Source organism: Anthonomus grandis, chromosome 22 (assembly GCF_022605725.1).
Source record: "Anthonomus grandis grandis chromosome 22, icAntGran1.3, whole genome shotgun sequence".
In the NCBI taxonomy this organism is placed as follows: Eukaryota; Metazoa; Arthropoda; class Insecta; order Coleoptera; family Curculionidae; genus Anthonomus; species Anthonomus grandis.
In genome coordinates this window covers 23132628-23146476 of record NC_065567.1, presented here as the reverse complement: position 1 = coordinate 23146476, position 13849 = coordinate 23132628, and the positions used below count along the sequence as shown (strand labels likewise).

Sequence of the window (13849 nt, the reverse complement as noted above, 5' to 3'; positions counted from 1 at the left end):
AATGTTCTAGTACTACCAACCGATTAAGAAGATTTCAAATATTTTTAAAAAATTTAAAAAAATGTTTGAAAGGTAATAGTTTTCCCAGGAAAAAAATTCAAAGTTGACTCTAAAATTAATATGCATGATTTTATAGAAAATTTTGAAATTCCATAGCTTAGAAACTATAAGACGTACGACTGCTCTAGTAGTACCAAAGTATTAAGAAGATTCCAAATATTTTAAGAACATTAAAGAAAATTTTAGTTTTTTAGGAAAAATTTCAAAGTCTCAAGTATTCCAAAAACGTTATTGAACCCGCTTTTGGATTATTAGTTTTCCTAGGAAAAAATTTTAAACTTGTCCATTTTCGGACTATAGTATAAATATGCATAATTTAATACAAAATTTTGAAATTCCATAGCTTGAAAACTGTAAGAAGTAGAGCTGTTTCCGTTATATCAAACGATTCAGAAGGCTCCACATATTTCAAAAATGTTAAAAAAAAACGGTTGAATATTATTGCTTGGAAACTATAAAATATTATAAGAGAATCTGAAAATCCGTAGTTTAGAAACTATAGGATGTATGGCTTTTCTAGTGGTACCAAACGATTTAAAGGGTTCTAGACATTCTAAAAGCCGTTGCAGATGTATTAGAAAAGTGTTAATTTTCCGGGGAAAAAATTTAAAAATTGCCTATTTTCGGACTAGATATGCATAATTTAATACAAAATTTTGAAATTTTATAGCTTGAAAACTGTAAGAATTACGACTGGTGCAGTTATATCAAACGATTCAGAAGGTTCCAAATATTTCAAAAATGTTAAAGAAAATGGTTCAATGTTATTAGTTTTTCCAGAAAAAAATTTCAAATTTGACAATTTTCTGATTGTATGACAAATAAGAATAATTTAATAAAAAACTTTGAAATTCTATAGCTTGGAAACTATAAAATATACGACTGCTCCAGTAGTAGCAGACAATTTAAAATATTTCAAATATTCTAACAACGTTAAAGAAAACGTTGGAAAATTATCAGTTTTTCCAGGGAAAAAATTCAAATATGACCATTTTCCGACTGTAAGACAAATAAAAATAATTTAATGAAAAACATTAAAATTTTATAGCTTGGAAACTGTGAAATATGCGACCGTTCCAGTGGTAGCAGACGATTCAGAAGGTTTTAAGTATTCTAAAAAGGTTGAAAAAAACGTTTTAAAGTTATCAGTTTTCATGAGGAAAAAATTTCAAATTTGATCATTTTCGAACTATAGCATAAATGTGCATAATTTAATAAAAAAATTTGAAATTCCATAGCTTGGAAACTGTAAGATATACGACTGTTCCAGTAGTGGCAAACAATTTAAAATTTTAGTTTTAAATATTTTAAAATGTTAAGGAAAACGTTTGAAATTTAATAGTTTTCCTAGTAAAACAAATACGCATAATTTAATGAAAAACTTCGAAATATTATAGCTTGAAAACTGTAAGAGGTACAATTATTCCAGTGGTACCAAACAATTTAGAAGGTTCCAGATATTCCAAAAACGCTGAACAAAACGTTTCAAATTATAATTTCTTCCCAGACAAAAATTTAAAATTTAAGACTTATATGCCTAATTTATAAAAAAAACTTTAAAAGCATATAATTTGGAAACTCTAAGACGTACGACCGTTTCAGTGATACCAAATAATTCAGGAGGTACCAAACACGTTCGAGAAAACGTTTGAGAATTATTAGTTTTCCCTCTCTTCTGATTCTACATTCATAATCATAATTTTTTTTGCTTCGCTGGTGTTCTTCTCTATTTCTGATTTCTTTCCCTATTTGATCCTTCATCAGAGGTATTATCTGTTTTTGTTCGTTGTTCTTTCTGAGACTTCTATTTTTCTCTAGTAATTTTATAATTTCGTTTTCATTAAGACCGTTCCTCACCATCCTTTTTTTGAAATTTTTTTCTTCGATAATATTTGTCTATTTTTATTATATACATCATCTAAATACAATCTGATAAAGCAGGAAACTCTGCTTGGCATTACTATATTGGTTATACTGCATATTAAAAGTGAGATTTCAATCGAATAACCACAGTTATTAGTTTTCAATTTGTAAAATTATTAAGGCAAGGATCTTGTTAGCATATAAAAATCAAATTCAATGTTGCTGAATAAAAATTCCGATTTTCCGATAATAAAACTGCCATTTAGTCCCTTGTTTTAAGCTAGATTAAAGTCGGACAACACGTGCGGCAATGTCAAAAAGATCGAAAATTTATCGCCCGAAAATATTGGGCTTGACAAGAAAATCTGGATGAACAGGAAAATATTTTCTAATTCTAAGTTGACATAGCGTGATCCGTCAGGCTGTGTAAATAAGCCGGCGACAAAGCATTGTTCTCAGGCATCCCTTCGCATCCGGCGGCCTCATACATACAAAACAGTTTTTTCCTCATCAACCCCAAACATTTTCATTGTTACATTTCAAAAGCTCCCAGATTAATTTCTCATTGCTGTTGCACCATACACGAATGCTCTCGCATGGAGAACGGAGCTTCGGCTTGGGATGACCTATTTTATCTCCTATCGAGAATAGAGGGTGAATTTCCCATAATATCGCCGACTATTATTGAATGTTGACTTTCTGTACATACGATACCCGCTTCTCATTTGTTAAAGTTAAACAATTGAAACGGGAGCTTCGATTAAGACCATAATTGCCCTTTTAAATCCGTTGCTTGAGATTGAGACTCTTGTTGATTTTGCTTAAATTAGGTTCTTTTTGTTGTTTTACAGTTATTAAAATTTGGCCCAGTTTAAATGGATGTTTGGACTTTTAAGTTTGTTTGGAAATTGCATGTCAAGTTCGATTTATCGCATGATGCCAAAAAAGATTCGTTAACAAACAATTCTCCTCTATAATTATAGCAATAAACGAATTCAATATAGAAATTATGAAAATATATATTTAAATCAGTTTCATTTGGAAGCAAGTCAATTAAATTAGGTTTTTATTTATTACGCACCCGATGTAGATAAAAAAATTGGAATTTTCAATAAAAATATACCCATATTTAATGATAATACAATATTATTATCGTTAAATATATATTTTTTAGTTAATTTTTGGTTTTGGAATATTTTTAAACCGTATATGGTCAAGGTATATTTATTTAACTGTAGAATATAAGTATACCTGTACTTACAAAAGGGAGAAAATTAAGGCATTTAAAAAAATTGACTCACTGTTTTTCGTCCAGATTATCCAATTTAATAACGCTGTTTTCATACTAAATATGTATATATAAGTATAGATCAAATTTAAATAAACAGTGTTAGTTGTTTTTATAAATACCACCCTTACACCCCCCCACCCACCCCAAACATTTACCCAGTAAGAAATTGTTTTGAAAAATCACTGTTTTTGCCATAATATCCAATCTAATAGCACTGCTTTTGTATTAAATATTTATTAATATACATATATATATCCAAATTAAATAAACAAACTATGTTATTAGATTGGATATTAACGATGAAACCGGCTGTTATTCATACGTATTATTTTGGAAAACAACGATTTTTGAAAACAATTTCTTACTGGTAAGTTGTGTGGGGTGGGTGGGGGGGTGTAAGGGAAGGGTTAATAAAAAACGTTTTTTGTGCAGAAGATAACTGCCTTAAAAGAAAAACTTTGTAATTTACTAAGAAAATTCAAAAAAAATAGTATTCAAAATGATTGATTTGATAAAAATTATATCAAGCTTTCCATGCCTTGTATAAATGATTAGAAATAAGTAATAATATAAAATAATATAAGTTATAGTTAATTTTCAGTAACCTGATAGTAAATTATTTATTGAATTTTTTTTTTCTTAAAGCAATTATTTTATGCAATAAAAATGTTTTTTATCAACAACACCCTTACACCTCCCACCCACCCCAAATATTTTCCCAGTAAGAAATTCTTTCGAAAAATCGCTGTTTTTCGTCCATAATATCCAATCTAATAGCACTGTTTTCATATTAAATATTTATAAATATACATATATATATATAATTATATCCAATTTAAGTAAACAAACTATATTATTAGAATGGATATTAATGATGAAACCGGCTGTTATTCATGCGTATTAATTTGGAAAACCATGATTTTTGAAAACCATTTTTTACTGGTGAGTTATGTGGGGTGGGTGGGGGGTGTAAGAGTAGGGTTAATATAAAAATTGTTTTTCTGCAGAAAATGACTGCCTTAAAAGAAAAACTTTGTAATTTACAAAGAAAATTCAAAAAAATACCATTTAAAAAGATTGATTTGTTAATAGGTTTACCAAGCTTTTCATGCTATGTATAAGTGATTAGAAATAAAGAATACTATAGAATAATATAAATTATAGTTAATTTTTTGTAACCTGAAAGGATAAATTATTTAATTAATTAACATTTTTCTCTTAAGGCAATTATTTTATGCAATAAATTCGTTTTTTATTAACACTCCCCGTACATCCCCCACCCACCCCAAGTATTTTCCCAGTAAGAAATTCTTTTGAAAAATCATTGTTTTTCGTTCATAATATTCAATCTAATAGCACTATTTTCATATTAAATATTTATTAATTTACATATATATAATTATATCCAATTTAAATAAACAAACTATGTTATTAGATGGGATATTAACAATGAAACCGGCTGTTGTTCATGCGTGTTATTTTGGAAAACAACGATTTTTGAAAACAAATTTTTACTGGTAAGTTATGTGGGGTGGGTGGGGGGGTGTAAAGGTAAAGTTAATAAAAACGATTTTTTGTGCAGAAAATAACTTCCTTAGAAGAAAAACTTTATAATTTACTAAGGAAATTCAAAAAAAATAACATTTAAAAGGATTTATTTGATAAAAGGTACACAAAGCTTTTCATGCTATGTATAAGTGATTAGAAATAAAGTATACTATAAAATATTATAAGTTATAGTTAATTTTCTGTAACCTGAGAGAGTAAATTATTTATTAAATTATTTTTTTTTCTTAAGGCAATTATTTTATGCAATAAAAATGTTTTTTATTAACCCACTACTTATATATAGAATAATATAAGTTATACCTAATAAATTTTCTGTAACCTTAGAGAGTAAATTATTTATTAAATTAATTTTTTTTTCTTAAGGCAATTATTTTATGCAACAAAAATATTTTTTATCAGCATCACCCTTACACCCCCCCACCCACCCTAAACATTTTCCCAGTAAGAAATTCTTTTGAAAAATCGCTGTTTTTCGTCCATAATATCCAATCTTATAGCACTGTTTTTGTATTAAATATTTATTAATATACAGATATAAATTATATTAAATTTAAATAAATACACTGTGTTATTAGGTTGCATATTAACGACGAAATCAGTTGTTATTCATGCGTATTATTTTGGAAAACAACAATTATTTTTGAAAACAATTTCTTATGGATAAGTTGTGTGGGGTGGGTGGGGGGTGTAACGGTAGGGTTAATAAAAAACGTTTTTTTTATGCAGAAAATAACTGCCTTAAAAGAAAAACTTTGTAAGTTACTAAGGAAATTTAAAAAAATAGCATTTAAAAAGATTGATTTGATAAAAAATATAACAAGATTTGTATGCTGTGTATAAGTGATTAGAAATAAAGAATACTATAAAATATTATAAGTTATAGTTAATTTTCTGTAACCTGAGAGAGTAAATTATTTATTAAATTATTTTTTTTTTCTTAAGGCAATTATTTTATGCAATAAAAATGTTTTTTATCAACACCACCCTTAGCCCCCCACTCACCCCACACAACTTACCAGTAAGAAATTCTTTCGAAAAATCGCTATTTTTCATTTATAATATCCAATCTAATACCACTACTTTTGTATTAAATATTTATTAATATACATGTTCATAACTATATCAAATTTAAATAAACAAACTATGTTATTACATTGGATATTAACAACGAAACCGGCTGTTATTCATACGTATTATTTTTTTTGGAAAACATTGATTTTTGAAAACAATTTCTTATGGATATGTCGTTTAGGGTGGGTGGGGGATTTAAGGGTAGGGTTAATAAAAAATGTTTTTTTTTGCAAAAAGTAACTGCCTTAAAGGAAAAACTTTGTAATTTACTAAGGAAATTCAAAAAAATACCATTAAGATTAATTTGATAAAAAAATATACCAAGCTTTTCATGCTGTGTATAAGTGATGTATAAGTGTATAAGTGGTGTATTAGTGTGGTGGGTGTATTAGAGTGGTTATATTATTAATTATAGCTTATTTTCTGTAACCTGAGAGAGTAAATTATTTAATAAATTAAAATTTTTCTCTTAAGGCAACTATTTTATGCAATAAAATCGTTTTTTATTAACTTTACCCACTACCGATACACCCCCCACCCACCCCAAACAGCTTACCAGTAAGACATTTTTCTGCAAAATCCCTCTTTTTCAAAATAATACACATGGACCAGAGAAGTTTTTGTTTTATGTTATTTATTATATTTGTTTCATAATATAAATTTTAATGTAATTTTGACTGAATGTTCTTAATTTTAATCGATAGATAACTTTTTTAAAATAAGCCTATATAAACATTTTAAGATCCTGTATATTAAAAATTAAAAAAAAAAACTAGACTAGTCTAAAGTCTTTCTCGAAGAATTGACGAAAATTCATTTACAAAAAGTTGAGATAATAGAAATCTTAGTGCATGAATGCCTGTAAAAAACAAAATAATTTGTCTTTTAGTTCCAAGCAACGCATCATATATTATTATCGTTAGATCATTTTAAATTTAGTTAAAAGTTGAATCAAAGAAGATGAGTAAGACTACATCCGGCTCGAAGGACCAAATATTTGTATAAAAAAAATTCTTTAATTTACATTACATTACAATCGAATGTTAAAAAAATAGGAACAACTTCGTAATAATTGTAAAAAACATAAATATAAGGGGATAAGAATGTTCCACCTACGTTATATTTAATTGGTATTGGATTTGGTTATAATCTAATAATATGGTACAAAAGGGGTTTAATTAAGCCCAAAATACACAAAACTGTAAAGCAGCGTAGCTTCTTTTATTTAAGTACGTTAAGTAAAATATTATTAAGTAAATTAAAGCAAGCAATAAAATCCTTAAGTTAATTGATAAGGATGGTAACTACAACTTTTAGCTTTTAACAAAAAAAAAGACACTTCATATTTAAATTGTTGTTTACACTATAGGTAATTATTTTCTTATTAATACATATTTTTTTTATTGTAAAAAAGTTGCTTTTAGAATATTTAAGAATCTATAAGACATTATACATAAACTCAAAATTATACAATTGCCCACGCACGATTTTTACGTTTGTAAAATAAATTGTATTTATTTAATGGTTCTTAAGTATTCAATATGTTATTTAAAATTTTTATATTCAATAAATGCTATTTAATATTAATAATAATATCAATGAACTTTAGCACCTTGTGTCTCTGTTAACACTGGTTGGAATATAAGCAAACCCTATGAACCACCCTTAAGTAAAAGAAGTGTAAAAAATTTCTTTTATTATAGTGCTATAGACGAAGGGATTCCTCCAGACAACCAAAACCTGGTTATGTTATACTTTATGGCTCAACTATTCCTTAGGGAACTGCGCAAGTCACATAGGTTAATCCAGGTAGTGCCCATGGATATGTCTGGATATTATGGTAAGATCAAATTTTTTTTCAATGAATTGTTGTATGAAAACAAAGATTTTATTATTCTATTAAGTACATATAATTATATTTGTAGATAACAGAGCTGGTCCTTCAAACCTTGGAAATGTAATCAGTCAAATTTTGCTGTGTAAACAAATAACACCAGATTTCAATCACGAAGAACTATGCAGCATCGTAAAAGACTCTGAAGAGATAGCGAATCTTTTAAAAGAGATTGGAGAGTATATGCCGAAACAAGAAAGTAATTTAGGTAAAGTGCATCTTATATGTCTCATCCCGGTTTACTAAGATTTTTAAATTACATAGAGAAAGTTTCTGCGTTAAATGAAGATGTGCCCAACCAGTGGTCCAAAAAGCAAAGAAACTTTATCTATAAACATATGGATCTGCTTTGTTGTGCAGCCCCGCCGAACTATCTCTGACAAAGACCAAATAGAGGATCAAAAGAGGAAAAAAAACTATTTCAAAGAAAAAGGAGCGTATAGTGAGAATAAATACAATATGTCGTCCACTGAAACATAATAAACAGGGCACCAAGCCTTGTAATAAGTCAATAACGTTTAATGTAATATGGGTCCATTTTTCTAGTTTAGAAAAAAAAAATTATAAATTTATATTATATTTCAGCGCCCGTTTTTCGTTTTTCGAGTTTTAGTAGTTACGGGGGTGTCAATTAACATAATTTTTTTAGTTTATTGTATGTCATACTGTTAAAGTACAAATCGGACTATATTATCCACATTGTCAATACTCTTTTGCACTGTCAATTTAATAATCAAAAATGAATAGTTCAAGCAGGCCAATGTTCCTTAATAAAAATCAAAATTTCAATTGTATATAATAAAAGTTCTTTATTTGAAGGATACAAATTTATGGACCATACTTCATAGAATAATTTATATATTTTAAGCATTGTTACGGTAGTAAGCACGCTTAAGTAGCACGTTAATTCCAGATTTATATTCCTCTGGAAATGTTTATCTATAGTAAAAAACATACATATGCTCTTAAAAATATATGAATAAGGACCAACTGCAATAAAAAAAAACAATACTCGCCTAAATATTTTTAAGAGTATCAATTTCGTAGAATAGTGAAAAAAAATAAATTTATTTTAGTTGTAGAAACATAAATATATATAAATATATTTTCTTGCAATTAATCTTGATTAATACGGGCGCTCAAAAAGGTTTTCAAAAAAAAATATTAAGAGTCAAAGGTGCTCTAGTTTTGCTACGCAAGTTTGGATATTAGTCATTATTTAGAGCAAATATCAGAAAACCAAAAAAAAAATGTCCAGGGACTTTCTTCATTAGGGACCACTAAAGGAATGTTACTAATATTCAAACGTTGCTGTAGTAAGTAAATAAGATTTAGATCTTATGAGTTTTGGTGATATTAAAGTAGCAGAGTTCAGAAAGCAACTATTTCGTTTTATTTATTATCCAATAAAGCAAGTTTTTGCAATACTGCAGTATTTTTTAAACTTTAATTTAATCAATATCATTAAAAGATAATCTCGCATGGGGTTGAAGCGTATGCCATCTATGTTATACTAGCGAAGCCTCAGCATATTGATTTTTATTATTCCCTGGACAAGTTATGTGTAAATTATGGTGAATTACAAGTATACATGCATAACTTAAATGGGTATGGCATCAGTTTAATTAGGTTTTATTAATATATTAAATTGTGGGTAAAGAGATTTTTAAAAACTCATTTATCATATTAGATAAAGTTCCTGAAATAGTGTAATTAAGTGAATCTAAAGCTTAATGGCTCAGATTTCTTGGAACGAGTTACTAATAAATAATTCATGAGTACTAGTAAAACAATTCTCGTTTAGATAAATAAATTATGACTGTTATGGTCTGAGTTTTTGAAAAATAGTAGAAATCTTAATTCGCTTAGAAATATTATCGTTTATTTTTTCAGTTTTTTTCCTTTTATAAATAGTGTAATTAATATAACATAAATTTTTTTATACTACTGAAAAAAAATATGTGTTTCAATCACATGTTAATAATGCAGACAATTTGTTTTATTTATAATATAATAATTTAGGTAGTTAAAGCCTTGAAATTACTACTGAGATTATTATTATTTAACAAGTTTTATGTCATGAGTCACTAAATCTTTGCTGTATTTGAATTTGGCAAATTTTCAAACCCTTCAATGCGTATTTTTTAAGAAATCGATCGCAGAATCATATCAATCGGTCAGTATTATATTACAGGTGGTTGTAGAATAAATCTTAACTATACGTGATAAAAATCTAAACCGTGATCACATTAATGGTCTTGTTTAATGGATATTGATCCCAAAATTAACAATAATATTCGAATATTTGAGCATTATTATAATTCTGTCTTTTACCTGAATCAAATCGGTCCTAAATAAAAACTGAACCTTGCAAAGTAAAATCTGAAGTTTAGAATTACAAGGAAAATCGTCACTTTAACGTTCTTATTTCCCCTGTTATTACCGTTTTACTTAACTTCTTTCTAAACTTTCTTATTAATTATTTAATATAAGCTTTTGCCCTTTATAAATAGTGTAATTAATATAGCATAAATTTTTTTATACTACTGAAAAAATATATGTGTTTAAATTACATGTTAATAATGCAGACAATTTATTTTATTAATAAAATAATCATTTCGGTAGTTGAAGCTTACAAACTACTGCTGAGATTATTATTATTTAACAAGTTTTAGGTCGTGGGTCGTTAAATCTTTGCTGTATTCGAATTTGGCAAATTTTCAAAATCTTTAATGCGTATTTTTTAAGAAATCGATCGCATAATCATATCAATCGGTCAGTATTATATTACAGGTAGTTGTAGAATAAATCAATAGAATAAATTAATTAAAGAAAACCGACATTAATGGTTTTCTTCATGGTCTTGTTTTATGGATATTTATCCCAAAATAAGCAATAATATTCGAATATTTGAGATTTATTATAATTCTGTCTTTTACCTGAATCAAATCGGTCCTAAATAAAAACTGAACCTTGCAAAGTGAAATCTTTTTAGTTAAGAATCACAAGGAAAATCGTCACTTTAACCTTCTTATTTCCCCTGTTATTACCGTTTTACTAAACTTTTTGTAGTTTTCTTGACTCTCTTGTTTCATTTTCTTATTAATTCTATAATTAGTAATATTCCTTGAGTTGTATATATTTTTTGCTTATGATGCATAAGGAATATAACCGCTTACCTGATCCCAGGAAAACTCCTAGACCTGGCTAAAAAAATGAAAAATAGTTGAAGAAGGATCAACATCTATAGGTGGGCCAGAAAAATTCATGAATTTTCATAAAAAGGCTTTTACTAAAAGTATTTAATTTTTTACCGAAATTTCGTAGTCCAAGTGCCTGGGAAGAATCAAAGATTTTCCAAAAATCAAGGAAACTTGGTGCAAAATTCTATTAGATTCGAAAGAAAAGAAAACCATCAAAATCGTCACTTTAGATTCTTCAATTGCATTTTATTAAACAATTTTTAGTTTTTTTCGATTTCCTTGTTTAACTTTCTTAATATTTATTTAATTCATATTTTTTCTGTATTTCTTAAATTTTTTGCTTCTGATGCCAAGGATCATTAGGATATGTATTAGGATATGGTCTACCACCTGCTAGAAAGTCCTAGGCTTGGCAAAAAGAAAATAATTAAAGAAGAATGAACGTCTATAGGTGGGCCAGTAAAACTTATGAATTGTGATATAGAAATTTAATTTTTTACCAAAATTTCGTACTCCAAGTGCCTGGAAAAAATTATGATTTATCCAAAAATTAAGAAAATTGGAGGAAAACTCTCCTCGATTCCAAGGAAATGAAAAGCATCAAAATCATTACATTAGACTCTTTATTTGCCCGTTTATTAAATATTTTTTAGTTTTCTCGATTTTCTTGTTTAATTTTCTTATTATTTCTTTGATTAGAAATTTTTCCTGTATTTGTTAAATTTTTTGCTTATAATGCCTAGGACTATCAGGAATATTACAAGCACTTGCTAGATCTTAGGGAAAATCATAGACCTGACAAAAAAAAAAGGAATAATTAAGGAAGGATGAACTTCTGTAGGTGGGTCAGTCAAACCTATGAATTTTGATAAATAGGCTTTAATAAAAGAGATTTAATTTTTTCCCAATATTTGATAGCCCAAGTAAAAAAAATTAACAATTTTCCAAAAATCAAGAAATTTGAAGCAAAACTGTTAGATTCCAAGAAAAGAAAAAATCGTCCCATTGAAATCTTTATTTGTCCTATTATTAACGTTTTAGTGAACATTTTTTAGTTTTCTCGATTTTCTTGTTTAATTTCAATATTATTTCTTTAATTAGAAATTTTTCCTGTATTTGTTAAATATTTTGCTTATAACTATTAATTAGAATATTATAAGTACTTGCTAGATCTTAGAGAAAATTATAGACGTGACAAAAAAAGAGGAATAATTAAGGGCGGATGAACGTCTTTAGGTGGGTCAGTAAAACCTATGAATTTTGATAAATAGGCTTTAATGAAAGAAATTTAATTTTTTCCCAATATTTCGTAATCCAAGTACCTGGAAAAAATTTAACAATTTTTCAAAAATTAAGAAATTTGGAGCAAAACTCTGTTTTATTCAAAGAAAAAGAAAAATCGTCCCATTGAATTTTTTATTTGTCTTATTATTAACGTTTTAGTAAAAATTTTTTAGTTTTCTCGATTTTCTTGTTTAATTTTCATAATATTTCTTTAATAAGCAATTTTTTCTGTATTTTTTAAATTTTTTGCTTACGATGCCTGTGAGCCTGTACAACCCATAAATTTTGATAATTGAGCTTTAATTAAATGCGTATTATTTTTTAATAAAATTTCTTAGTTCAAGTGCCTGAAAAAATTTAAGAATTTTTAAAAAATTTGGAAATATGTAGGAAAGCCTTCAGAGAAAGGAACACCATCAAAATCGTCACATTAGATTTTTTATTTTATTAGTGTTGTAATAAACAATTTTTAATTTTCTTATTATTTTCTTAAATAATATTTTTTTCTGTATTTCTTAAATTTTTTGCTTCTGATGCCAAAGACCGTTGAGAAAATAACCACCCGCTAGAATGTCCTAGGCTTGGTAAAAAAAAGGAATAATTAAAGAAGATAAACGTCTGTAGGTTGGCCAGTAAAACTTTTTACCAATTTTTTACCAAAATTTCGTACTCCAAGTGCCTGGAAAAAATTATGAATTATCCAAAAATTAAGAAAATTGAAGGAAAACTCTGCTCGATTCCAAGGAAATGAAAAGCATCAAAATCGTTACATTAGACTCTTTATTTGCCCTGTTATTACCGTTCTTTAATTAGAAATTTTTCCAGGACTATCAGGAATATTATAGGCACTTGCTAGATCTTAGGAAAAATCATAGACGCGACAAAAAACGAGGAATAATTAAGGGCGGATGAACGTCTTTAGGTAGGTCAGTAAAACCTATGAATTTTGATAAATAGGCTTTAATAAAAGAGATTTATTTTTTTTCCAATATTTCGTAGTCCAAGTACCTGGAAAAAATTTAACAATTTTTCAAAAATTAAGAAATTTAGAGCAAAACTCTGTTTGATTCAAAGAAAAAGAAAAATCGTCCCATTGAATTTTTTATTTGTCCTATTATTAACGTTTTAGTAAAAATTTTGTAGTTTTCTCAATTTTCTTGTTTAATTTTCATATTATTTCTTTAATTAGAAATCTTTTCTGTATTTTTTAAATTTTTTGCTTACGATGCCTGTGAGCCTGTGCAACCCATAAATTTTGATAATAAGGCTTTAATTAAAAGCGTATTATTTTTTAATAAAATTTCGTAATCCAACTGCCCGGAAAAAATTAAGAATTATCCAAAAATTAAGAAAAATGCAGCAAAACTCTATCAAATCCCATGGAAATGAAAAGCATCAAAATCGTTACATTAGACTCTTTATTTGCCCTGTTATTACTGCTTATTAAACATTTTCTTATTTCTCTCGATTTCCTTGTTTAATTTTCGTATTATTGCTTTAATTAGCAATCCTTTCTGTATTGTTTAAATTTGTAGCTTATGATGCCTGTGAGCCTATACAACCCATAAATTTTGATAAATAGACTATAATTAAAAGCGTATTATTTTTCAATAA

General features: G+C 27.2%; 1 protein-coding gene across 1 annotated transcript in view; it reads left to right on the top strand.

The window, feature by feature from the left end:
* Window positions 1-9130, top strand: part of LOC126748872 (uncharacterized) — a 36399-nt gene extending 27269 nt beyond the window's left edge. Inside the window, exons 4-6 of the mRNA XM_050458393.1 lie at window positions 7558-7694; window positions 7780-7956; window positions 8013-9130. Coding sequence (XP_050314350.1) covers window positions 7558-7694; window positions 7780-7956; window positions 8013-8128 — 430 coding nt within the window. The 3' untranslated portion in view covers window positions 8129-9130. The remainder of the gene's footprint in view (window positions 1-7557; window positions 7695-7779; window positions 7957-8012) is intronic.
* The last annotated feature ends 4719 nt before the right edge of the window (window positions 9131-13849 follow it).